This window comes from Topomyia yanbarensis, chromosome 2 (assembly GCF_030247195.1).
Source record: "Topomyia yanbarensis strain Yona2022 chromosome 2, ASM3024719v1, whole genome shotgun sequence".
NCBI lineage: Eukaryota > Metazoa > Arthropoda > Insecta > Diptera > Culicidae > Topomyia > Topomyia yanbarensis.
In genome coordinates this window covers 187,986,826-188,014,232 of record NC_080671.1, presented here as the reverse complement: position 1 = coordinate 188,014,232, position 27,407 = coordinate 187,986,826, and the positions used below count along the sequence as shown (strand labels likewise).

The 27,407-nt window shown below is 37.2% G+C and overlaps 1 protein-coding gene and 2 long non-coding RNA genes across 6 annotated transcripts; 2 read left to right on the top strand and 1 right to left on the bottom strand.

Moving 5' to 3' along the window:
• Nucleotides 1–885: 885 nt before the first annotated feature.
• On the bottom strand, nt 886–3,075 carry LOC131682456 (uncharacterized). Of its 2 annotated transcripts, XR_009304087.1 has the most exons (4): nt 2,887–3,075; nt 2,454–2,815; nt 2,009–2,400; nt 886–1,017 (listed from the first exon to the last, which is right to left on the bottom strand). It is a non-coding gene; the product is annotated as an uncharacterized LOC131682456 (long non-coding RNA). The 2 variants fall into 2 exon arrangements; XR_009304086.1 differs by lacking the exons at nt 886–1,017; nt 2,887–3,075 and adding an exon at nt 1,079–1,220 and having other exon boundaries at nt 2,454–2,729.
• Nucleotides 3,076–3,139: 64 nt separating this feature from the next.
• On the top strand, nt 3,140–4,887 carry LOC131682457 (uncharacterized). The gene is made up of 3 exons (XR_009304088.1): nt 3,140–3,298; nt 3,352–3,743; nt 4,735–4,887. It is a non-coding gene; the product is annotated as an uncharacterized LOC131682457 (long non-coding RNA).
• Nucleotides 4,888–7,908: 3,021 nt separating this feature from the next.
• LOC131682454 (UPF0430 protein CG31712) lies at nt 7,909–27,407 on the top strand. 3 transcript variants are annotated; one of them, XM_058963929.1, is made up of 5 exons: nt 7,909–8,194; nt 8,815–8,962; nt 9,029–9,229; nt 11,032–11,115; nt 26,238–27,407. In XM_058963929.1, exons 1-5 carry the CDS (start codon nt 8,049–8,051, stop codon nt 26,394–26,396), a joined length of 738 nt encoding a protein of 245 aa, XP_058819912.1. In that variant the 5' UTR covers nt 7,909–8,048; the 3' UTR covers nt 26,397–27,407. The 3 variants fall into 3 exon arrangements, with proteins under 3 accessions (XP_058819912.1, XP_058819913.1, XP_058819914.1); XM_058963930.1 differs by having other exon boundaries at nt 8,059–8,194; nt 8,297–8,962; XM_058963931.1 differs by having other exon boundaries at nt 8,064–8,194; nt 8,425–8,962.

The following is a 27,407-nucleotide window of genomic DNA, read 5'->3' as shown; positions in this document are numbered from 1 at the left end:
GGTAAAAATTTGTTGCCTTCCTTCAGCGGAGAAAGTTATGTCTTATGTGTAATATAACTTGTTTTAGTTTAGTTTAGTGACAACGGTTTGCCTTGCTCTCTTGGTTCGATCTCGACTATAGGTTCTATCTCTCGATGCTGAATCATGGCAGCTAGCAACGGAATTATTCTTCAATGTGAAATTTACCCAGCAGTACCAGAATATAATATTCGCGCAATCAACGAAGAAAAGTTTCCGGAATTTGCGTCGGAGTCAGTCGAAACTTTTCATAGTTTCGATTGATACCGTTTCCGAGCTAGTGCTTTTTTAAAGATATTTCTCGAGTACTTTTCCAAATGGACGTAAGTAACATTGAGAGCCTCTCTTTGTTTACTTTCTCTTTCGTTTATTACGACGTCATTACAACACTTTGTACTAATTTTCCAGTACATATCGAAAGCCGACGGTTTTTACTACAATATTATGCAAAGAGTAGAGTAGTAAATGTTGAAATGGCTGAGTAATGAACAGAAGAGAAAGACCTCAACGAGAATCTCTCATTGTTACTTACGTCCATTTGAAAAAGTACTCGAGATTTTTCTGATGAGTCAGAATTTGTAATTCCGGACATATTCTCTTGTCTAGTGCGTAATTCTACTGGATCGTTGATCGACTTTTAACAATCGCACCGGGAGGTTGCTGATCTAGCTCAGTGCCTTCAAGTTTTACGGTAAACTTAAAAATTGCTGGGTGACTTGGTTTCTTGCTTGAGCGCAAAAGAGTGATTAGGTTTGTTCCAGTACACGGAAGTCACTCCCTGTTGCTCCGGAACAAAACATTCTTGCTCCTTTTCACTCCGATTTTCTACCAAAAGAAGGAAAAGAAAAGAAGATAATAAAGGAACGATTTTCTCCCTGTTTTCTCCGGAGTACTTCCAGTTTCTCCTGGTACTGGAACAAACCTATTGCTACCAGTGTTCTCTTGCGGCAACGTTGGTCCATCACAGAATCTCTTACGTTTGTGCGGTGCTGGTGTTTTCTGAAAAGAGGAAATAAATCACTATTACAGCAAGATGGTGAATAGTGGGACGCAATTCTTGAGCGTTTTTTCAAAAAGTCATATCTGCAATGAGTTACTCTCTTTGTTTACTTTCTCTTCTGTTAATAATTCGGCCACTTTAACATTTATCCCTCAAGTCTGGTCATAATATGCTACTTAAAACCACCGTCTTTCGATCTGTACTGTAAAATAAGTGAAAAGCGTTATAGTGACACCGTAAAAATCGAAAGAGAAAGTAAACAAAGAGAGTAACTCATTGCAGATGTCTTTTTGAAAAAATTCTCATGCGTCAAAATATTCGTAAACAGGCGTGTGTCATGAATGCCACCTGTATATTAACCACAATCATAGTACACTCAAAAAAGTAAACGTTATGCCTATTGGTTTATAGATTTTTGCACTATTGCGGAAGCATACGTTTACGACACTATTTACTGGCACATAAACCTAATGTGTGTATTTACAATAAATATTAATTTTACATTCACATTTCATAATTATTAGGCACATAAAACCCCATTCTATAACAATATGCACATATAACTTATGTGTGTGCATACATAGTTTATACAATTGACACATAGAAGGTATGTGTGCGCTCGATAACAATAGCATTTCTTCTTCATATGAATTTTAAGCGGTTTGAAACAAATAGAATTAACGTTTCGATTTTTTTAGTGTACTTTTGTGCAGAGAATATTGTAACAACATAACGATAAAGTCAAAGTAACACCTTTCCGATCCGCTTTGGCAACGGTTCAGTACCGTGCACGAATGCCAATATTATTTTACACGCTTCAAATGTGAGCACACTTGTCCGGGACGGTGCCGTGCCGGACAAGTGTGAATGCTAGTATTTGATTTGTATGAAAGAATATTGGTGTCCGTGCACGGAACTGAAACGGATCGGATAAGTGTAAATAGTGCTTAATGCTATAAATTGAACCCTTCCATAATAAAACTGAAATACCTGCGTCAGATTGTTTAATTGATTGTACATTTCCAAAGGTAATCAGCATTGTGGGGCAATGTAGTTCAGCCGCCATGGTCATCGGGATAGAACCAAAGCAGATCGAACATTGGCTCCTCATGTTGCATATCATGCGATCCGTCTAGCTCTCGAATCTGATTCAGGGACTAAGACGGCTATGTGAAACCAGTAGATTTGGCCATCACCTAGTGCCGGTCGCGTGGAAATTTTCCAAACCTTGGGATAGGAATACCTGTAACTACAATCTCTCGGGACTCGTGGTTCCTAGGGCTGTGATTCCCGTACGATATTGAATCGTTAGTGCCACCATTTCACCAGAATAATAGTTCCGATCAACATAGTCATCAATTGACAGCTATTTGGCATCCATCCTAAAAAATATGATCGTGAAACTAGCTGTCCACAAACTTACGAAACATTTTACCTATTGTATATTTCACTCCCTTTCCAGTACTCCCTCTTTGCCTTGCATACTATGGCTTTGACCAGTTATTTGCACTAAATAACGGCTATTCCCTGTATATTGAAAGACACCATGTCAGTGGCATTGCTCCAAAATATGCAAATAAATCCTTTGATCCGGACGCTAGTTTCTCTCCCAATACCAGGAAATCAGCTCCAAAGCAATTTTTCTAGGGGACGTTAGTCTTGAAGATGACAAGCAGCAGTTTTTTCACGTTTTGATGTCGCGAACTGACTTTTTGCGACTGCACAGAAATAATGAAAAACTTATCTCGCAAACGCATGAAGCGCTTCAAATGACTGTCATTCGAGCCAGCCCAAACACTGGAAACAGATGAAACACGAATGATCAACTACTGTTAGTTGAGATGATAATAATAAGCACCATCGTTTACTTTTTTGGGTGCAAATAATTCATATGGCGTTATGTCTATCCTTCGAATATCACAGACTGTTCATTCCAATACAGACATGAAGTCATTCGATCTTGAATCCACCATTTTTTGGATGATTGCCATTCGAAATCGTCAACATTGAGTTTTTATGTCGTTCAAATGACAAATCATATGCTATATCGCAACAATTTTTGTTCAGTGTAGAAAAATTGCTTTGGAGCTGATTTCCTGGTATTGGGAGAGAAACTAGCGTCCGGATCAAAGGATTTATTTGCATATTTTGGAGCAATGCCACTGACATGGTGTCTTTCAATATACAGGGAATAGCCGTTATTTAGTGCAAATAACTGGTCAAAGCCATAGTATGCAATGCAAAGAGGGAGTACTGGAAAGGGAGTGAAATATACAATAGGTAAAATGTTTCGTAAGTTTGTGGACAGCTAGTTTCACGATCATATTTTTTAGGATGGATGCCAAATAGCTGTCAATTGATGACTATGTTGATCGGAACTATTATTCTGGTGAAATGGTGGCACTAACGATTCAATATCGTACGGGAATCACAGCCCTAGGAACCACGAGTCCCGAGAGATTGTAGTTACAGGTATTCCTATCCCAAGGTTTGGAAAATTTCCACGCGACCGGCACTAGGTGATGGCCAAATCTACTGGTTTCACATAGCCGTCTTAGTCCCTGAATCAGATTCGAGAGCTAGACGGATCGCATGATATGCAACATGAGGAGCCAATGTTCGATCTGCTTTGGTTCTATCCCGATGACCATGGCGGCTGAACTACATTGCCCCACAATGCTGATTACCTTTGGAAATGTACAATCAATTAAACAATCTGACGCAGGTATTTCAGTTTTATTATGGAAGGGTTCAATTTATAGCATTAAGCACTATTTACACTTATCCGATCCGTTTCAGTTCCGTGCACGGACACCAATATTCTTTCATACAAATCAAATACTAGCATTCACACTTGTCCGGCACGGCACCGTCCCGGACAAGTGTGCTCACATTTGAAGCGTGTAAAATAATATTGGCATTCGTGCACGGTACTGAACCGTTGCCAAAGCGGATCGGAAAGGTGTTACTTTGACTTTATCGTTATGTTGTTACAATATTCTCTGCACAAAAGTACACTAAAAAAATCGAAACGTTAATTCTATTTGTTTCAAACCGCTTAAAATTCATATGAAGAAGAAATGCTATTGTTATCGAGCGCACACATACCTTCTATGTGTCAATTGTATAAACTATGTATGCACACACATAAGTTATATGTGCATATTGTTATAGAATGGGGTTTTATGTGCCTAATAATTATGAAATGTGAATGTAAAATTAATATTTATTGTAAATACACACATTAGGTTTATGTGCCAGTAAATAGTGTCGTAAACGTATGCTTCCGCAATAGTGCAAAAATCTATAAACCAATAGGCATAACGTTTACTTTTTTGAGTGTACTATGATTGTAGTTAATATACAGGTGGCATTCATGACACACGCCTGTTTACGAATATTTTGACGCATGAGAATTTTTTCAAAAAGACATCTGCAATGAGTTACTCTCTTTGTTTACTTTCTCTTTCGATTTTTACGGTGTCACTATAACGCTTTTCACTTATTTTACAGTACAGATCGAAAGACGGTGGTTTTAAGTAGCATATTATGACCAGACTTGAGGGATAAATGTTAAAGTGGCCGAATTATTAACAGAAGAGAAAGTAAACAAAGAGAGTAACTCATTGCAGATATGACTTTTTGAAAAAACGCTCAAGAATTGCGTCCCACTATTCACCATCTTGCTGTAATAGTGATTTATTTCCTCTTTTCAGAAAACACCAGCACCGCACAAACGTAAGAGATTCTGTGATGGACCAACGTTGCCGCAAGAGAACACTGGTAGCAATAGGTTTGTTCCAGTACCAGGAGAAACTGGAAGTACTCCGGAGAAAACAGGGAGAAAATCGTTCCTTTATTATCTTCTTTTCTTTTCCTTCTTTTGGTAGAAAATCGGAGTGAAAAGGAGCAAGAATGTTTTGTTCCGGAGCAACAGGGAGTGACTTCCGTGTACTGGAACAAACCTAATCACTCTTTTGCGCTCAAGCAAGAAACCAAGTCACCCAGCAATTTTTAAGTTTACCGTAAAACTTGAAGGCACTGAGCTAGATCAGCAACCTCCCGGTGCGATTGTTAAAAGTCGATCAACGATCCAGTAGAATTACGCACTAGACAAGAGAATATGTCCGGAATTACAAATTCTGACTCATCAGAAAAATCTCGAGTACTTTTTCAAATGGACGTAAGTAACAATGAGAGATTCTCGTTGAGGTCTTTCTCTTCTGTTCATTACTCAGCCATTTCAACATTTACTACTCTACTCTTTGCATAATATTGTAGTAAAAACCGTCGGCTTTCGATATGTACTGGAAAATTAGTACAAAGTGTTGTAATGACGTCGTAATAAACGAAAGAGAAAGTAAACAAAGAGAGGCTCTCAATGTTACTTACGTCCATTTGGAAAAGTACTCGAGAAATATCTTTAAAAAAGCACTAGCTCGGAAACGGTATCAATCGAAACTATGAAAAGTTTCGACTGACTCCGACGCAAATTCCGGAAACTTTTCTTCGTTGATTGCGCGAATATTATATTCTGGTACTGCTGGGTAAATTTCACATTGAAGAATAATTCCGTTGCTAGCTGCCATGATTCAGCATCGAGAGATAGAACCTATAGTCGAGATCGAACCAAGAGAGCAAGGCAAACCGTTGTCACTAAACTAAACTAAAACAAGTTATATTACACATAAGACATAACTTTCTCCGCTGAAGGAAGGCAACAAATTTTTACCGTTAAATTTGAATACTGCGTAATTGTCTCTCTTCGTTTACTTTCGTAGTCACCGATGTTACGTAACATGTTTTAACTGAAGAATTTTTTTTTGAAGACTCACGTACCGGGGGAGTAGCGATAAAAAAGTTGTGGTTCAGCCGGAAATGAACTGGATTTCTGGCTGGTTCCAGTTCGTATTCTGGCTCCAGTAACACAACCGATTCTAATTAGCCACTGAAGTCGGAATACGAACTGGAACCAGCCAGAATTCCGGTTCATTTCCAGCTGAGCTTAACTGGGTGCTAAAGCTGTAAGATTGTCATGATGACATTCACACAGAAAAAAAATGTTGGTAAAAATAAGAGTTTTTCACTCTTAGCAAAAAAGAACCAACGCATACTCTTAGTTTGAAAATAAAACTTTTATTTTGAATACTATTCTTCATTAGCTTAAAAGGAAAACTTTTATTTTGATTATTATTCTTGATTAATTTAAAAGTTTTACTTTCAACCTGATAGTAGGCGTTAGTTGTTTTTTGCTAAGAGCGGAACACTCTTACTTTTACCAATATTTTTTTTCTGTGTGTTGGTAACGAAACTATATTAAGCAAAGTGTCAAAAGTTTGAATTCAATTTGAGGTTTTTTTTATACAACGGTAGCATGTTACAAGCATTTGGATTGTGTTTTGATGTTTTTAGAATATATTATTTTGATCAATAGTTTTTAAGAAACCAATAACAATAAATTACGTTTGCAAAATGCAATAAACTGTTTCAATAATAATTATATACGTACAACCAATTCCTTGATTTGAACTGATCTTCTGCTTAAAACCAAATATATATCGTCTTGTTCTTTGAGCAACTTTCATTCAACTTTTCGATGACATTTATGCTAAGAAATAATGGAAGTATTTCGATTTTCTGATTTGGTGTATACGCTGAATATGGGGATGTCTTATCAATTTCGACGTTTTAGTTATTGTAAAGTTAATGTTAACATTTCAATCTTGATCGATTGTTGCTTTGCAATGCGAAACTTTTGCTTCTATTTTCTGAATGTCTATCATTTGATACTTGCATACAGGGGTGGAAAGTAACTTGCAACAAAAATCAAAAGGCTGTCATCCAAAACACAACTGACAAATGTTAAAGGGCCGGGTCATATTGAATATCATTCGGAATAACGCTTCAGTTTTGGTACAGTGTGACGACACTGTCAAAATTGGAACAATTATTATTTGTCAGTGTCATTCCAAACGAGTCAAATTCATGTATTTTGACAGGTCGTTTGTTCGTTTGGAATATCACTGACGGATAATCATGACAGTTGTCTTCACTCTCCTTACATACACTCTGGTAGAATCAAAGCAAAACTAAAACGTGTTGTGAGACATCTGTCTGTCAGGCCTTCAATTACAAAAAGGATGGGTTAATTTTTCAAAGGAAGTGAATTTCTAAACGATATTCTTACAGGTAAATACAAATTATTTTGATATGGAATATAAAAGTGATGGTAAGAAATTACTTTTACTTGATTGCGCAATTTGGTAAAGTTATAGTTCATGAAGTTTTGAAGTATTGCAAAACCTACTCTGAATTATAAAAGGTTATGTTATTTTTGTCATATTGCGACCATGACGTAATGCAGAACTCGTCGGAGAATCCATCCGTTATTTGGACGTTGTCCAAATTGGTCCAACGAACGTCCTTCATTGGACGATTTTGAAACCAAACGTTCTTGGAGGGAACTTTAACCCATACAGTGCAACGATTCCACATATTGATTGGGTGATACCCTGAACAAGTTGGTTGGGCTCTTAAATCATTACATATTTATTAGGGTTCGGAATGGATTTAACTGGGTAAAAGCGAATCCAAACGCACAACTGTATTGAACATATTGTCATATAAGGCATAAGTTGACAAAATCGTTGTTTTGTATCCACAATTCTCTTTCTACAATTTTCTTATTCCTACCGAAAACTTCCGATTTTTATCTTATTTTTATTCTGGATTTATTTTCTTTATTTTTATTCTGGATGGTCTGAAATTTCTTTGCTGGTAGGTTTCGATATTAAGGAAATCAATCTGGCCACCCCGATAATAATTTTTTTTATTATGGCAACAATAATTCGGCGCGAGAGTGCAACCCATTTTTTCGGCCATTACATAAAAACGTCAAACTGTCAAAATCAATTTTTCACCATCTTCAAGCTTGATCAAGTCAAAAGTGCATTTTTTAGTGATAAAACAGTGAAAATTTATTACTTGATATCAAATTCAGTGTAAAACTGTAAAGAAACTAGTGCTTACGATGGGTCGCTCCCGTTCTCGCAGTAGGACTCCAAAAAAACATAAGAGCAAACATAGGAAAAGGAGCAAATCCCGGTCGTCCTCCCACAGCAAACACGAATCCCATCGTAATTACGACAAATACAAGGAACGGAGCTCTAAATCAAGGTAAAAATAGGCATTTTCTGCCTGCTTGCGATGACTAAAAATGTTACGAATATTCTAACCAAGTTAAATTTTTGTTTGAAAAATATGATGAATGCTGAATAGAATGTTTTCAACTATAAGTTTCTCACTTGAAAATTGTGTATTATTTAAAATTTAGACTGATTGTTGTGAGAAGGCAAAAGGGAGGCGTTTTCGCGTTCCCTTTGCGAACGAATGTCCCATTTTTGCAGGAGCAGGCGTCCCCTCCAATGGAAGTGCTAGAAGATACGAAGAAACTGCGTCTTGCACGGCCGATAACGAGAGTAGGTAGCCTTGAAACCACTTCTTTTTTCAACATAGAATTATTTGAGGTTAGGTATGCGACTGCTGATGAAGAAAGAAGATTACTCGCGACCAGTAGAAGAGCTGACGGTTGAACGGCAGTACCAAAACAAAAAAACTCGAATGCTCTGTTGGCTTTTCTTTTCGGTTTCATGATTTAACTTATTGCGACCGAATCATGGACGATCAATTGTTGGATGGAACTTGTAACTTTGTGTGTTAATTTCTAACGATCTAATGCTTGCCTTATTATTCTCCTGTCTCCAAAATCCCATTCTGGGGGTTTGTCACAATTGTAGGAAGCGCTCGTTGTCCGAATCGTCCGACAGTAGTAGCGATGAACGCCAACACCACAGGAAGAAAAGCTCCAAGACTCGCAAACTGACAGAGGTCGAACGGCTAGCCGAAATGGAGCGACAGCGACGACAGAAAGAGGCCGAACAAAAGGTAGTTGAACAAGGAAGAAGGTTCATAATTCGATATTATTTATTTATGGTTGACTAATTGTTCTAGATGATCGAGGAGGAGGCGGCCAAGCGAATTGAGTTGCTGGTAAAGAAGCGTGTTGAGGAAGAGCTGGAAAAGCGCAAGGACGAGATTGAAACAGAGGTACAGCGACGCGTCGAAGCTGCCAAGAAACAGATGGAGCAGGAGATGATGCTCGAGCTCGAGAAACGACGCGAGCAAGCCCGCGAAGAAGAACGACGGCGCGAGGTAAGAACTTGCTTCAGGAGTTATGTGCCTGTCTGGCTGCCCGGGGAAATTTCCCGCATCAGTCGGTCCTTTTTGTGGCCGGGTATGCAGCGAAATGAATTCGATATTAGTTCGAAACCATTTTTTATGGGCTGTGATATTCACAGTGCGGTTGTGATTTATTTGAAAAAAATCCACAATACTGAGTGGACTTAGACAATTTTTTACATTATCACTTAGTAAATTTATTTCGAATTTTTCTTCAATGAACAGTAAACCACTAATAACACTACAGCATTTTAAAGAAAATTCAAAGATTAGCTATAATGCTTCACGAGAATTTGTTCTTTTTATTAGTAATTGTTAAAACACCCCATCTTGAAATGGGGTGGCGTTATTTGTTGATCCTCAATCATGTAAAATTCTTAATTCAACTTAATACATTGTAGCCAGTGACTAAGAAAATGCTTCCAGTTCCGCTTACTTGAATTTACACGTCGTTTTGCATATTAAGTCAGACCGTACTAAGTCGCAAAATCTTAAATGAGATAATGATTGCACTGGATAAAGAATTTCTTCAGTTATGCTCGACTTTTGACAGATTTGAAATATTTTAAAATAATCAAGAATTATGGCAAAACATAATTTCGAATTATAACGTAAAGAATGCCGCGATTCAAACTTTGAACTCGTTTTTTTGAAATCAATACAATGTCACTTAGTCCGGTCTGACTTAATACCGACCATATGTCGTTCAATGTTCTCGACTCCCCTTTCGGTTTCTAACTCAATTGCTGTGGTTGATGGTTCATTGCTGGAAAATAATTCATTATGTAGTAATTTTAAAGTAGTTGAATATGTTTGGGTGTCAGCCACCACAGGCACAATTTACCATTTCTAAAACTTAATGCATATTTGAATTTCAAATACACATGACCAAGCATAATAATTCAGTCATCGAACGCTAGTCGTTTGGAAGGATTGATTCGTGTGGTGCCGAAGAAGCTGTGTTGTCTCTAAGCGTTTATATCGATATATATTCGCATCCGGAGCTCACGGTCACTGGAATCTTTCGACCTTCTTTTTTCCTTCTTATAGCCAACGCTTTTCAGGTATTTTCAATCAAGTTGTACTTTGCGCCGAACAAAAACCTAACAGATATGCATAGTAGACAAATGGTTGATGCGTAACATTTACTATCGCGATTCAACACGCACACAAATTTGCATCTGTCCAAGTCACAAACGAAACTGAGCGAAGAAACGAAGAAGGATGTGGACAATTGAACACCGGACAAGAGAAGTGTGCCAGACGAAGCCATCCGGAAGCACCTCAACGGATCACAGGAAACCCTCCCAGACAGGAGCAGTGTGTGTGCGTGGAGAAGTTTTTTTTCTGTGTAATTATGGCTTTACAAATTCAGTTCAAAGCGTATTCCGTTTCATGACTTTTAATGTAGTGCTTTCAACCTGAATTTACTCAACTGTGCTTATGAAACATTTAATTGATCTTTTGGTCATATCGAAGTCGAACGTTAGTGAGGCCGAACTTTTTTCTCATCTGTCCATCGCCAGTCCTGAACCGGCTCTAATCTGGTTGCAAACTCACACAGTGAAACGATAACAAACAACCAATCATTCTGAAATCACGAGACTTTCCATTATTTCTCTACTGCAGACGCACTCCAGCTTTGTACGACCGTAAGAGCAAATATCAGTTTTTGGAACCCTGGTTCCACCGTAAACCATAAGTCGTCGTCGGCAGAATGCGTCTGCTGCTAATGGCCTCGCGTCAATACTGATAGACTGTTTTCTCTCCCTCAGGAGGAAGAGCTAAAAAAGCGTCAGGAGCTCGAAAACATTATCGCCGAAAACAATCGGAAGATCGAGGAAGCCCAACGAAAATTGGTAAGTTTTTTTTAATCTGTTATCTTTTTCATTAGGTATCGATTTCTTCTATTTGGCATAATGATTAACATTCAGCAAACAAAGGATATCTGACTGATTTCCCTGGTCGATCTATTTAAGCCGTGATTTGCACTCTTTTTTCGGGATGTCTTTTGGAATAGCTAATTGTTTGTGTAATCTGTCCGGATCCGATTGATGATTGGTTATTTTTCTCTGTGTTAAGGTTTAAGGAGACGATGAGTGACTTTAGTAGGCCTAGCATGCGGCCTAGAGAGCACCTTCTGCTCGGCTTGGTCAATTTATCAATGAAACCTTTAATTGTGTGGATATAACAGGTTTAGAATCAAAACGATTAGAAGAATATTGAAGATCGCCAATAGTAAAATGTTCTAACTATGTCCTGTTTTGGTTTCCTTTGTGCTAAGGTATATGCGAGAGATTTGGCCGATGTTGCCTTGTACGCAGCGCACCTGGGTTCGAGTCCCGACCCCGCACATAGGGTTAGAAATTTTTCATAAGAGATTTTTCTAACCCGAAGAGGCGAATGACCTTAAGGTTAAAACCTCTATAATCGAAATAAAAAAAAAGATTTGGCCGAGAGACGCACTTCGATCGGCGTTCCCCGGATCTAACTGTAACCCAGAATCAAACAGACCAGGACCGAGGAGTCTGACTCCTACCTCTACACCCTAGTAAGATTTGATGCGTCGCGTCCGCCCCAAACTGGAGAGATTGATATCAAGATTTGGGTGTGGATTAGTTAGTTAGTTCCCCACAGAGATGATCGATGGTAGAGAGGAGCAAGGGTGTTGATCAAGCCTCCGAGCTTTCGGCATGTGAGCTCCATGCCATAGAACGAGCGACTCAGAATTATAGCTTGGATGATGTAGAGTGGAGTATTCCGTTTATATCTGGTACAGAAAACTGCTGACGAATGTGAAAGGAAAAGGAGTCTTCTGTCAACCGTTAAACCGAGTATTTTTGGTGTTACCACGAAGTGGTTGAAATTTATTGATTTACCAGTTGCCACGTGATGATATGGCGACAGTGTGCGGTGACACATTTGCTGATGCAACTCCGGAAACCTACCGAAATTACCCTTCTTCCAATGTCGCTAACAGCTACTTGCAACTTATTTTGACATTGAAAATGTCTTACTGCACTATCTGGGGCAGGGTGTCATTCTAAAATCTAAAATCAAACGATGTCACGTTTTTGCGTCACTATTTTGAACGCTAATAACTTTCTTATTTATGAACGGATTTCCGTCTGGTTATCACCAAACAGTTCGGAATTAACTGAAATTATGTTTTTTTGCTATAGTGTTTTTGTATTTCAATAGCACGCTATTGAAAAACAAGCAAAAATGAACAGATCTCGAAAATGTGAAAATTCCCATACATCCGTCAAACTATCCCCGGCAGCGCCGTCGATAGGGAGCAGCTTAGTGATTCAAACGAGCACGAAAAGTTATAAATAAATGTGCCGCGTGCCTGTTTGAATCAGTTGTTGCTGTTTTGCCAGACAAGTAACATCGTGCCTATAGCGACTCGTACGACAGATTGGAGCACCCAGCACACTACGCTTCTATGAATGACGTCATCCTCGACTGTCATTGTCATTCCTTGAGCGACTTCATTCTCCCTTCGAACGTCGGGCCGTAAAGAACAGCAGTAGCAGTCATGCATGTTGACAATGCGCTGCGATGAGTGCTGCATTTGATCACTGCTACCGCTGGAGGTGATCCGATGTAAATAGCGCGCGGCTGGAAGAATTGGCAAACCTCAGTTAAAGCTGAATAATTGTTCCATTCTGCATGTTATTATTGTTAAATTAAAAGTCCTTTTAAAGGCTATAACAATAAAGAACAAATTGGAATATTTCCAATCATTGACAGCGATAATCCAATTGCGCACTTTATATTCGTTATTTGTAGCTTGCGCGTATATCGACAATCTGAAATTTGCAACAATCTGCCATTTGTTTAAATTAAATTTAAGCTACTTAAAGTACATTTCCAGGCTGAAATTGGTGAAAACCTGTGATTTATTAAATATAATCTTTCGGAAACATAATCCAAAATTCTGCAATGTTTCAGAAAATTGGAGGATGTGGCAACACTGCTAACTAGCGAAAGCCGTACTAAAAAGAATCCGCAAATATTTTTTTCGTTATTCTGCATGAAGGCAGTCCTTCTATTGGCGATTCTACGTTGAAACCGCTCGCAGATAGCGCTGGAAGGAAAGTGTTGCTGATTTTATTCTGTTCTGTCATAGTGCATATATTTTCTGTAAACATTGGTAAAAAATGACTTTTAAACACCAAATTACCGATCAATTTGTTGATAATTGTTTATGAAAATGGAGGAAAATCATCATTTTATCAGATGATGAGTAAACATCTTGCGAAAAGAGTGTAAAACATAGTGGTTTCTAATATTATTCGCAGAGCTATATGCGCGCTGTTTCGAAATGTAATTTGTTGAGCACCGTAGCCGCCGCAACAGCATTTCCCGTTCGTCCTAAGTTAAGCTAAACCTTCATGAGATGGTGTAAATTCATGAAACTCTCCAGATCACGCGAGGAAAGAATATATCCGGCTAATAGGAAAGTGTCAGCTTTGTATCATGCACAGCCGATCCTTCTCTCCGATAGTCTTCACTGAATCTCCTACGTAGTTCAAAATATAAAGGAGTTTGACATTGGTGCTGATTGGGTCTCGGTTTCGAGTTGGAACTTTATTTATGGAACGGTTTTTTATAATCACAATAATACCCCGATTACATTTCGAAGAAATGTATGAGTCAAATAGTTGCAAATGGCTGTACTTTCAGAATAATTGCAAATAAAACTAAATTTCTTACTCGTTTCATTCATATTTTGGCAGTGGTTAGCTTTTTCCGAGAAGATAATGAAGATTTTGTTGTAAGCTACGACTCACTTACGGGTGAAAAAAAGCAAATTGTATCACTTTGCCAGTTCATGAGCTGAATCATAGGTGTCGCATGACTAATTTTGGTTTTGCCGCAAATCGCCAATCAACAATGCGAAAGTGATAAAAGCCGATGTCACGTTTCAAACTATCAGTATTTCAAATTATCTGCTGAAGGGGAAGGTTGTTTGTTTCTTTCCAATTTTAATTATTTATCCGTTGTAAGTAGCGCGCGGCTGGAACAGACGGCAAACCGTAGTTGCGGCAGACTGATTGTTCCATTTCGCATGCTATTTTTGTAAATTAAAAGCCCTTTTCAGAGCTATAACCAACAAAGATGAACAAATTTGAAAAATTCCTGATAATGACTGCGATAACCTAATTTCGCCGTCAATTTTCCATAATCTATGGATCAAATCACCCCTTTTTATGGATCATTCACACTGTTTTATGGATTTTCAGTTTTGTTTTATGGAACATGGACAACTTTTTTATGGATCGTTTTTCAATTCTTTATGGATTATTTTAAATATTTTATATGCAAAAGTACATTTTCCCCTGCAATATTATAGAAATTGGAGGATGTGAAAAATCCGCAAATATTTTTTCGTTATTCTGCATGAAGGAAGTCCCTCCATCATCAGTGCGAAAATGATAAAAGCCAATGTCACGTTTCAAGCTATCAGTATTTCATATTAGATGCTGAAGGGAAAGGTTGTTTCTTTTCATTTCGAAATATTTATCTGATGTAAGTAGCGTGCGGCTAGAAAAGATGGCAAACCTTTTTTGCAGCTGACTAATTGTTCCATTCTGCATGTTATTTTTGTTAAACCAAAAGCCCTTAGTTAGTTTAGTACTTTTCATTCCATAGCACGCGTGTTTGTGGATCCCACAAATAGTCCTTTTCAGGATTCCATCAATGGACCCCACATATAGAACATTTCAGAGTTAATGTTAATTAAACCACCGAATATATAAAGATGCATATGTTAAACTTTCTTCGTTTACGAATAATTTGATTTATGACCAGTTATTTTTCTATCGTGCTTGCGAACATTTAATTTGATAGCAGGTATTTAAAGATAGATGTAAGGTTTTGTTTGTGAGCATCATTAATTTATGTGCACATTTCGGGGATTTGAATAAAACTTTTTTAAAACTTGAATTTGTCAAACTACAGATTATCAATTTTAATTTAAAAATTCAACAATTATCTCTAGTGAAGAAAAGCATGCCTGTGTGTAGTTCTGAAACAGTCGATGGCATTAAGATTTTAATTTGGCCACGGATAATATTGCTTGCTCATAAAACTGGCTGCATTTTTAATGTCATCGTGGTCGTGTCTTGTACACAACCCTTAAATTTTTTTTTGTGCTAAATTAGTTTTGGATTTTTCGTCTTATCAGAATCCGACACTAACTTAGTTGCTTATAGAATTTAGTTAGTTAGCACTAAGCTAGCACCAGATTGACGCTAGCCCCAAAAAACGGAGACACAATTTGTGTTCCTGAGCAAACCCCTAGTCAAGCGTGATGTCCCACAAGAAAAAAAGCTCATTCAAGGCTGATAATAACTAATGAAATCGAAACATTTGGTTTGGTTTAGCAGGCCAATGCAAGATTCACAATGCTAAATTTCTCCTTAGTGGAGAACAATTTTGATAAAAACTATTTTTTCTCTATTAAGGAGAAAATTGTTTAAAACCATCTTTTCGCGGGAAGAGCACAAAACCTATAACTAAATTGTTGTACTAGTTAATGGATCCATTAACAACGAGTAGTATGATATAATCAGCACAGATATTTACAGATGAGAATTTAGGCAAACACATACTGTATGCTGATACGAAGCGAGGTCACAGCCACCGTAAATTCTGGCTGCCACCGGCACCTACACGAAAGCCACGGTTGAGTAGGTTGAAGAAACTGTCCAAGATTGACCCGGTTGTCTAATAATATGGCGCAAACAATATAGGCATAGTACAAGTCAAAAGCGGCGAGGTTCGTATGCATTCCACCAGCGACGACCTGCCCCTCTATTTTCTGGAAAGAACCGAGATGAACGCCGGTATCAAGATCTTTGCGGAAAGCTAATTGACGACGGTCAAGACGGTCTTCGGATTCAGCAGGGTAACGAGCCATCTGTTGACCATTCGTTCTATGACAGTTACGGTACACGGCAGCAAATTGTAGGCGATACTGTAGGACCCGCCTTCCCAGATCCTGTTATAATTGATGGGGTTATTGGGTTGAACGACTTTCCCCCGAAAACCATTCCCCAGAAACTAAACACCGAAGTTGTTTCCCCAGAAAGAACCATTCTCCAAAATACCATTCCGTCGAAAGTACCAATTACCATAAAACCTTTTCCCAGAAAGTATTTTTGCCCAGAAAACCGTTACCCAGAATGAACAAATACCCAGTAGTTCATACCCCAGAAAAAAACCATTTCCCAGAAATTGAGGTATTTTAACTGAAGATGACTTATTTATTAGTATTAATATTCAGTTTTGGTTTTGTAATATAAGAGCTATTGATAAAATGGTATCTTTTAATGTTGTACCATCTTCCTGGTCGGCAATTAAAACTTCTTTTAATTTTTTGTCCCTCCTGTATGTTTTTTACAGCGACGCCGGTTTATCATATCTCCTTGCAGATATCGCATGGATTCCGCCGACGTGGACTGCTCTTCCTCTTTGAATGCTTTCACAACCGCATTAAATTTAAGAGCACTGCTACCTTTTAAGAGGGCATTTCATTTGTTGTGATAACCTTCTATTGCGTTTGAGGTTCTGGGTATGTCATTGAGGGTGTTGTATCGTATGGTCCATAATTCAGGGGAAAATCTGTGCCTGTGCGCAGTATTTCCCAACCCTTCGCTTCCCCAAAACGGATTTTTTTGGGATGTAATCGAAGTACGGGGCCATTTGATCCGGAGCTAAAGCACGAGCAATACCGAAGCCTTCAGGCACATCTTGAGGCTTCAAAAAGTCCAAGGCCTGGGTTTGTCTGAAAGAGATTTGCATTTGTACGCTTTTCAAATAAATTCCAGATAATCCCAATTTTTGGATCCGCTTCCACCAATTTTTCGTTAGGTGAAAAAAGCAACAATATCGCACAGAATTGGGAACAATTTTTGCGATGGCGTTTAGCTCATCGGTTTCAAAATCTGTCAATATAATCGGCGGATTAATTGTAATATTGCTATTAACTGCTATGGTTTTTATCAGTTTTAGAGCTTTTGTAGTTGGATTCAGATTTATCTGGAAGGCGCATGTGTTCGTTCAATGCTCAATGTTCCGATTGTCCCGTGGATGGCAATTTATGTAGCAGATGAATCAATAAGGGCATGACCTGTGATCAACTCGTATGCCCGGTTTATTCGAACATAGGAGTCGACTCCTTCTTTTAAAAATGGGCAGCTCTTTGAATATGTATGCCAAATAGCCCTCGGAATGAAACTTGTTATCCACTCGTCTGACCGGTTTTCTCAAACGTTGATTCATTCTTTCCAGCACACTATGGAATAGCTGGAGATTTTTTATACCATTCTTCGATGTTTTTTGCATCATTTACCGTCGAAATTTCAAGGGGGTCCTCTACTCTCGAGGCCTAAAATTGAGGTGTTTTTTCGGGAATAAATCGCGAAAGATCTACTGAAGTACTGAATAGATTCTGATTTTTTTTTATTTTGAAGATACATGTTTCGGCTTTTCAATTTAACTTTAAACGACGAAAACAAAAATCTCTGCGACCTTGAAAGGTCAATGGTGACATTGATGTTTAAATTTCATGGGTCCCGCTTAAGTAAAGTTTTGGCTAATTGGGTAATCTGCAACCAAAAGGTTGAAATACCCTACAATCATAGCTACATTGGCCATATTTTCCCGAGTTCTTTAATTGTTTTTTATGTTATGTAACGATTTGTAAAAAAATCCAATTATTACGACATTTTTTGAATAAAATTTTGCAAATCGTTCTCGGCCCAACATAACGGTATGGTTTCTGAACGATTAAATCAAATATTGAAAGGAGACTCGATAACTAAAAACACCACTTTCGGAAAAACGCGCTTTTTTTCGTCTTCAAGTGAAATTTGAAAACCAAAACACGTATCTTTGTAATAAAAAAAAAATAATTAAAATCTATTCATTCCCTAACAGTTTATTACCAAAAAAATGTTTAATTTCTTCTAAAAACTGGCCACATGCAACATTTTTATTAAATTGAAACTATGCAATCAATGAAGTATTTTTAAGTTAGAAAACGTTGTTAGTGATCTATGCTAAGTATTCTTTTGTTGAAAATATCGAGTTATTAAGGGGTTACATTACTAGAATTTTCAAAAAATCGAAAAAAAAATTCAATGGCTGAAAATGTGCTTAAATTGTTTTGAAAATGATATGTCGCCGAAACGCCTCTTATGTATAGCGAATTTATAACAAGTATTTAAGTACACATGATCTAAATTTAACGAAATTTTCGGCAAAATAATTTTCTGGGTTTTGGTACTTTCTGCGGAACAGTTTTCTGGGTTCTGGTTCTTTCTGGGTGAAAGCTTTCTGGACTTTGGTACTTTCTAGGAATCAGTTTTCTGGAATTTAGTACATTCTGAAATATGTGTTTCTGGGGGAAAAGTTTCGGCGTTTTTTCTGGGGAATGGTTTTCGGGGGAATGTTATACAATCGGGTTATTGCGAATAGCGACCTTGACCTAGAAGAATTAATCAAGTTAGGAAAAGGAAAATGGCGGAATAAGGCTTTGAAATCCGTACCCATTTTAGCTAGTCGTCGACTACACGACGTATTTATTGTTGAAGGACAAAAGAGCTACAAAACCTCAGCATCTATCCGCGTAACGTGGAAATTGAGCCTGTTCTACTACCGGTTAGGTTGCACCTACCAACAATTATGTGCTGTAATAGATGCAAACAATATAACCATACTGAGAAATTTTGCTCGAATAAGGAGAAATTTGGGAAATGTGGTCAAGGTCATCCTTAATCAACATGCCATTTAAGTGAAGACAAGTGTATACATTGTAGCACCACACATGCTGATAATTCAGATTGCCAATTATATCAGCTTGCTAAACAGCGTGTAGAAAACGTGTTCTGAACTCTAGTAAAAAGTCATTTGCTGAGATGCAGAAGACAGTGTCAATTGAAAATAATAACCAGTACAACGTGTTACAGGTATGTCAGATATTAGTGAGGAGGATTCAGCAAGTCAACTAGGGAGTTATACTATACGAAAGCGCAAACGTCCCGAACAAATAATCAGAGGGGAAGAAAACTGCAACAGATTAGAGTAAGGTGGGGTAAAAGTGCTCATAGGACTTTTAGAAGCACAAGCGCTACAACCTGGCAACTCTGTATGGATTTAGTATATCATTAAGTCAACTAATCGCACATATAAGCATGAAAGGTTTGAATATAGTGGCTTGAAATTAAGGGGGAAGGACCATTTTTCGCTGCTTTGATGTAATTTTTAAAATTTTGGGAATCAAAAATTGGCTGTTTGAATAAATCAGGATCTATAAAACTACAATACCCTAAAAATCTTCAATATATGGTTCTTTGCGGGATATATTTGATTTGATGAAAAAAATTCAGCAATTTTCGTAACAATTTAATAAGCTAAAAAACTGGCGGTGGGGTAAAAGTGCGCATAGCATATCCGTCCCAATAAAAAGACGCGAATGAAGCTTTTTGTATAAAAATTGAACTAATTCTTCCATGATTTAAAGAAGGGACCAGCATCTTCAATAACTGCAAACTCACCGGTCAAATTACGACTGATATGAGTGGTTTAGGAATAAAAAGCATCAGCATAATTGGTTCCAAGGGAAAATATAGTGTGCCGAAAGCTCAGAGTAATTAAAAAATAAGCAAAAAAAACTATGAATAGGTAAAAAAAGATGTATTTCCAATATAAATAGCATATTCGCAAGAATTCTTGTAGTGATCCACCCAACTATAACAAATAATGATGTTGCGAGGGGTGACAGTTTGATCATGAACGACATTGTCTAAAAGATAACACATCCAAGTTTTTTCAACATAATAGAAAACTGAACAACATCAACCGAGGTAGAGGGAGGAGTACTTTTTAGTTATGAAGGAAGGGTAAGAGGGGATGAATATCCTAAAATTGATTAGTTTAATTTATGGGCGGTAATAAATCGGCTTTTTAATCAGTACGCATTTTTGCCCCGTGTTATGCGCACTCTTGCCTCGACCATGGGGCAAAAGTGCGCATTTGAGAATTCATAAGAAAATAATTATTTCTCGGATTTCAAGCAAAACCAAGAGATATCTAGTATTACGTTTTGAAGATGTGTGATGAGAGTATTAATTTATAATCATGCCGATTTTCTAGTGCTTTTCTACCAATAGTTTTTTTGCGAAAACTGTTAGGTGCGCACTTTTGCGCCACCTTACTCTACATAAGAACCACATTCTAGGATTATTGATGATGTGCGAAGACTCAACAATGCATAGAATTATCTAGAGTGAACAATATATGATGGTATTCAGTACATCGATAGAAAATCTAAAACCATGCGCATTAGAGTGACAGAAAAAAATGACCCCCATCGCCCCACTCCTGAGTCAATTCCTAGTCCCACCAGGAGTGTCTGCTCCAAATTTGAGCCAAATCGAACAAGTCTAGCTACCGGACCAACGTGCTTGAAGTTTGTATGGGATTTTTCGACAATTTACATGGAGAAAACCCTCTTGCTCACATTTTCGCCGCTAGGTGGCACTGTATACATCAGATTATCACTAAAAGTGAAACTTAAGAAGATAATTTTATTATCTACAACATTGTTGAAGACTGCAAAGCGATCCGACTCCAATAGGAAAAGTTATTAAACTTTTAACGAAGTGATGTCTGAGTCAGTTTTGCATGGGGCCTAGCAGTGCATGGTAGTGTATCAGTACTAGGTTCTAACAAACTAAACATTTTTATGGAATAATGATTAGATTTAGCTGAATAGTATGTTCAGAAGAATTGTAGTACATGATACGAGTTATGTTTTGGTTAGAACATTAGTTCCACCTGTGACCGCATATAGGGCGCCAGCACTAACATTTCATAGAAGAGAGATAGACTATTGGAATGTTCGGAAGAATTACTGAAAAATTCCTGTTCTACCACTTTGTAGAAGACACCTAATTTCTAACTCTTTCCGTTGAAAAGTTTGTGTTGGTGCCCGCTATGCGGTAACATGTGAAACTAAAATGTTTTAACCAAAACATCACTCGTATTATTTACTATGACGAATTTCGCCCCAAATCGTATTCAGAGTTGGCAGCACCCTCTCAGATTCTAATGATTCTGTACATGAAGGACTTTGTCACAAAAAGCCACTTTACATATTTTGTTTTTCCAGAAATTATCTAGCCTGTCTTTTGAAAAGGGCCAAACATTTTTTGCCACTTTTTTTCAAATGGCTATAGTTTAAAAATGGTAAATCTTACAAAAAATGTTGTAGGAGTGGTTTTCACAATATTAGTCAAATTTTCGAATGAAAATATTGAAAAAATTCTTCATTGTCTCCTACACTGAAAAAAATCGATTTCAAAAATTTAAAGTCGATTTACAAAAAACCCAATTTTTGATTTGGATGAAATTTTGTTCCAAGATAGATAATTTTGTTACCTACCTACCGTCAAAAATTCAAATTGACCACTTTTAAAGAAAAATAGTTATTTGAAAAAAACTTTTCCTTGTCTAAACTGAATTTTTTTTTCAGTGTATTTTTATCGAAAACTAAACCAATGAAAATCATAATCATCTCAGAATCCAATAAAACTCAGTCTGTGAGAAAATATTGTCTAATTTAGCAGCTATGCATATTTTTATTTTACTACTTTTTCATTTTTCATGAAATCGATTTTTTATTACTTTATCTGAAAAACTCCTTGAGAATGTTTTCCCAAATTTTTATAAAGATCCGAGAAATAGATCGAAAGTTACAGCGCTACCAAACGCGCTTCGTCTACCAAGAGCAGTGGCAATTTGAAATTCGATTATCTCGAAGTGTCGTTTTACTAAAAATGGTTTTTCCGAGATCACGATTGCCGAAAAACTACTCAATCAATTTTCGTATTTTTTTTTTTTTTCAATTGATCATAATAAATTTTTCTCGTACTTTAACGATTCCTTTTTTATGGATAGGAATTTTTTAATACAATTTTTAAGCTTAAAACAGCGATTTTTACGTTCTCGAATGCAGGAAAAATTATTATTTATTCAACTTATCGTTAAGGTACGAAGAATGCTCATATACTAATGGAATTTTTTGAATTGTGGGTTTTAAGATGATCTATTGGTCTCCAATCGTGATCACCGCAAACCTTTTAAATAAAAAAGGGTTTAGGGGAAAAAGTCATAACTTCGCCAATTATCAATTTACTTTTATAAACTTATGATTCTTTATTTTACTGAAAAATGTGCTACCAAAATATTATAAGTTTGATTTAATTTAAACTTTCTTGACATTTTTATCATTAAAAGGTATGTAACCCCTTAATCAAGAATCCCATTGAAAAGAGTTTGTGTCGTTAAACAAATACTCCATTATTAGTTTTTTATTTTCTTGTTTAGTGCTGAAGAAGAATCAGAGACAGAAATAACCACCACAACATTATGTATTGATATTAACGTAATTATTTATTTATTTTTATATATTACATTTGTCTTAAAAAAGGAAAGGAAAAAATGAACTGCAGTCTTCAAGTCTTCCAGTCTTCTTGTTATCCAGTCTTCCGATCCTCCAATCTTCCAGTCTTCTTTCAAGTTTGTTATGAATATATACCGAATTCGTTACTGATACTTTTTACATGTATCAGGCAACTAGCAGCTGGGAAAATGAATTCTGAGATGATTATGACTTTCATTGGTTTAGTTTTCGATAAAAATACACTGAAAAAAAATCAGTTTGGACAAGGAAAAGTTTTTTTCAAATAACTTTTTTTCCTTAAAAGTGCCCAACTTGAATTTTTGACGGTAACTAGGGAACATAATTACCTATCTTGCAACAAAATTTCATCCATATTAAAAATGGTTTTTTTTTGCAAATCGACAATTTTTTTCAGTTCGAGTTGGCGCGAAATTCGTCCTATAATTCTTCTGAACACGCTATTGAGCTAAACCAAATCATTATTTCACGAAATTGTTTAGTTCGTGGGAATCGCGTACTGATACGCAACTATGCACTGCTAGGCCCCATACATAACTGACTCAGACATCACTTCGTTAAAAGTTTAATAACTACTTTCAACAAAGCCGGATTGATTAGCAGTCTTCTATAAAGTTGTAGACAATTAAATTATCTTTCTTATTTTCACTTACAGTGATAATACGATGCATATAGTGCCATCTAGCGGCGAAAATACGAGCTAGTGGGTTTTTTCCATGTAAATTGTCGAAAAATCTCATACAAACTTGAAGGACGTTGGTCCGGAAGCTAGACCTGTCCGATTTACTTCAAATTTGGAGCAAATACTCCTGGTGGGACTAGGAATCGACTCAGGGGTGGGCCGATAGGGGTCATTTTTTCTTGTCACTCTAATGATCATTGCATTACATCTATGTATATATTTCAATACACTAAATACGCGTCGATTTCTTCCTTCCGGAAAGTAAGACAAAAATGTACTGTAATGTCAAAATCCAATTGATACAAACATTACATTAAGGCGGGGCTGGTTGATGGAACGATGACCTCGGAACATGTCTGGCACTGTACACGAAAAGAGTCATCGCAAAGTCTTCCTAAATCCATGAACCAAGTTATTTGCATGAATATATTTAAATACATGCAAAAATCTTTTTTTCTGTAAATCACTACCAGCTAATGGGAGATAGGATGGTTAACACACACACACGGAAGCGCAAACGTACGAACTCTCCTAAATCGTTACCGAAATCGGGAAATACCTCGAAGAACGAAGTAACACAAACATGCTCGTATAATAAAAAAATAGAGAAACAGGTCAATCCTCCGGGGTTCTCTGGGATAAGATACAATAAACATTTTCCACAACTAACACATCGTAATAGGGTTATTGACACAATCAAGACAGGTGCAGCTCAAAATAAGTTTTTACTAACAATGGTGATCGACATTCTATGCGACTGTTTTCAACTCTCCCCAGCAAACAGAGAGCTGATCCGTTCGTTGTTTCCAGTAATTAAGACAATTTTTAAAACGTGGTGTGAACGACTGCCATTTAAGCGAATTGTTGACCTTTTTTGCTTTCATCGGATCGATTCGAATCGGAATTTGCTTTGTAACCGCACGCGCAACTCGTAACTTCGGAACCGGAAGTCGGATCGGGATGAAATTTAATGATCTATTGTAGCAAAACAACCGTTTTATTGCATTGGCCTGCTCTTACATTACTACTTGTTCAATCTTTGCCCATTGATCATACTCAGCTAAACACTGTATGAAGGGCCAAAAAGGAGAAAGGTCCTTTGGGCAATTTGCTTACTCGAGAGTATTCACTTCGCTTATACGGTCCACGGGGATGGTTAAGAATCGCCTTCCAATGTTTAGATCTCATGAGTCAACCGTAAAGAATTGTAGACTATTCCCAATAGGTGAGGAGAAGAGCCCGCCCTTTATCCACGAAATTTTATGGACAGCAAGTTGGCATTTCCACTCTCCCTGTCTAAATCGTTTCAATCTCTGGTGTCGCAAATAGGGTCGTTGTCCCGATTTAGCATATCAGAATGCGTCTCTTGTACCTTCAGCTCCATTTGAATTTTTTCTTCGATTCATTTACCCGAAGTCATTTACCCGAATGTCATTAACCCAAATACCACATTCACTCAAAAAATATAATATAACGTTAGATGCAACAGCTATACTTAAAAACCGTTTACTATTGTTTCAATTCAGACAAAATGAAAACAAAATAACAATAGTAATGTGCAACAAACAAGCATGCTTGTATAGCCCATCTCTCACTTTTCGTTACTTTAGTGAGTTCATAAAATGTCGGATTATGAATTGATTTTTCGGGATTTTACAAACGAAGAGTTGTATATCAAACCGTTTTTCTCACATCAGTGCTTTCAAAAACCAAACATCACCATGAGCCCATTTCATCATGCTCCATGTCAACATTGTTTGATGCTCGGAACAGTTTCAAGTATACCATCGTCACAATCTTTTACGCATTTCGCATCATTCCTGTGACCGACTCTTTGTATCGAGCATACCACCATCATCGTCATTATAATCATCATCGGGGTCTGTTACCATTTTCCTGTGGCTGTCGGCACAGAGCAAAAGACCACACCACTGACTCCAACGTCTTTGGAACAACATTTAGCGGCTTTGACATCAACTCATTACATTATTCAAACTTAATTCATTTTTTGATACATGAGCAGTCTTGTGAATCTGCATGCTAAATAAGCTCGCAATCAAACGGTCAATACACTCGCTTGTCCGTTTTACTCTATGTCAAAGTTTCCGAATATAAACTGTCACAAGACCAAGGAAAATTATTTCCATCGGAAGACATAAGCAGTAACAGAGTGTTTGTCGGGGCCCCGTTTTTCAATTTGATGATTCTCGTAGCCACGTTGACGATTTGTTCCTTCAATTCGTTTGGGATTTCTTCCGTTTGAAGGCCATGATACAATTGGTTTTTCTGAAGTAGTTTGCTACATACTTTTTCGCACATACTCGGAACTTCTTATCTCTTTGGTTGCTTTGATATTTTTGGTTGCCTTCTTGACAATTGCTTCTCTACAGAAAAAAATGAATCAAAAACGAATTCAGATTTTTGCTATTTCCTTCACTAGACCTTGCGAAAAGGTACCGTTTGTTGGTCCTGGTCCCCTGAATTGAGAAAAGATAATGTGACTCCCGTCCCAAAAGAGAAAAATTCATTAAACTTTTAAAATGTCTTAAGACCATCCAGATGATTACTATTCCGCATGCAACTCTGCGGTCGACGGTTACTTCAACTTATGTGCAACTAAGAACTTGTATCCAATCCCCTGCGAACAGATCATTCTATCGCTGCTCTATTGATGCCATTATTATGAACTAGTGGCTGGGTTCGACGCACGACATAATATGTAAGCGATCATTATGCCAATTTTTTTATTTTATTTTCAATTCAAAGTTATCAATCCTATAATATTTTAATTTTATTTGCAGGCTGAAGACCGATTGGCGATAATAGAAGAGCAAAGAAAAATGGACGAAGAGCGTCAAAAGATGCGCAAAGAGCAAGAAAAGCGCGTTAAAGAAGAACAAAAAATGATTTTGGGCAAGAACAACTCACGGCCCAAGCTATCGTTCTCGTTAAAACCATGAACCAAGAGATGTGCGCAACGGTTAAGAAATAACGTTTACGTCCTGTGTTTATTGGTTTGGTTGTTTAACAGTTTAAAAGTAAACGAACGAAGGTTACAAACAAAGCCACATGTATAAAACAGCTAATTGGATAGCAGTGTCGGTTACTAAATACTAGTTCATAGGTTCACTAGTTAGTACGTAATGAATAGTATCGTTTGTAAATCACGTATCGTGATACTGAGGGAACTGATCTCCGACCCACTTTCGGAATAGTTTCAAGTTCTTCCTGTTAAGGATGACCCATGTTCTTTATTTTATTATTAATTCTGTTGTGATATCGCTATTGTTAAAGATGTTACCAATTTTTGAACTGATACTCTCTAAAAGACTGTAGACATGGCTTATCTTTAACGGTAGCGCGTCGCATTTACAAATGTACAGAAACCTTTCTAGGTGTTTCTTCAGTTTAACAATTCAAATCGAGTCTAGGGTCAAGCCATTTTTGGTTGTGTCTATTCAATCAATAAAATTTCAAGTTTTAGATAACAAACTACAGTATCTAAATTTAAGCTTCCTCTTGTTTTATTAAATGCACACTTACTCTTTAAGGGGCGAACGTTGTCGGAATGTTAACAATTTAAAGTTGTAGGAAACAGTATAATGAACATATTATCTACTTGGATTGGGCTATAGTTTTATCGATTTCGTCGAACACAAACAGCACTTTATCGAAAGTGAAAGTTATCCAATCGAAAGTTGTTCCTTGCCGATTAGTCATGGCTGCCTCTAAGCACTCGCTGTTTTTTTTTAAATAAATCAATACCGTGCTATAAATGAAAAACATCAACGCCGAGCAGCGGTATCTGCAGCAAACTTTTCTTTGTGCATCAATTGTAACTCTGTCTATACGAGAAAACCTCACAGAACGAAGCAACAGCATCGAAATAACCCAACAACAAACAAACAAAAATAAAAGTTTTCCAATTTCGCAAACTCCAAATAAAAATAGTTTGTAATTGCAACCCCCAA

Coding starts and splice junctions, on each gene's coding strand:
- LOC131682454 (XM_058963929.1), top strand. CDS start 8,049: ATGGGTCGCTCCCGTTCTCGCAGTAGGACTCCAAAAAAACATAAGAGC. Junction 8,963..9,028: donor AGAAAGAGGCCGAACAAAAG/GTAGTTGAACAA, acceptor TAATTGTTCTAG/ATGATCGAGGAGGAGGCGGC. Junction 11,116..26,237: donor AGGAAGCCCAACGAAAATTG/GTAAGTTTTTTT, acceptor TTTTATTTGCAG/GCTGAAGACCGATTGGCGAT.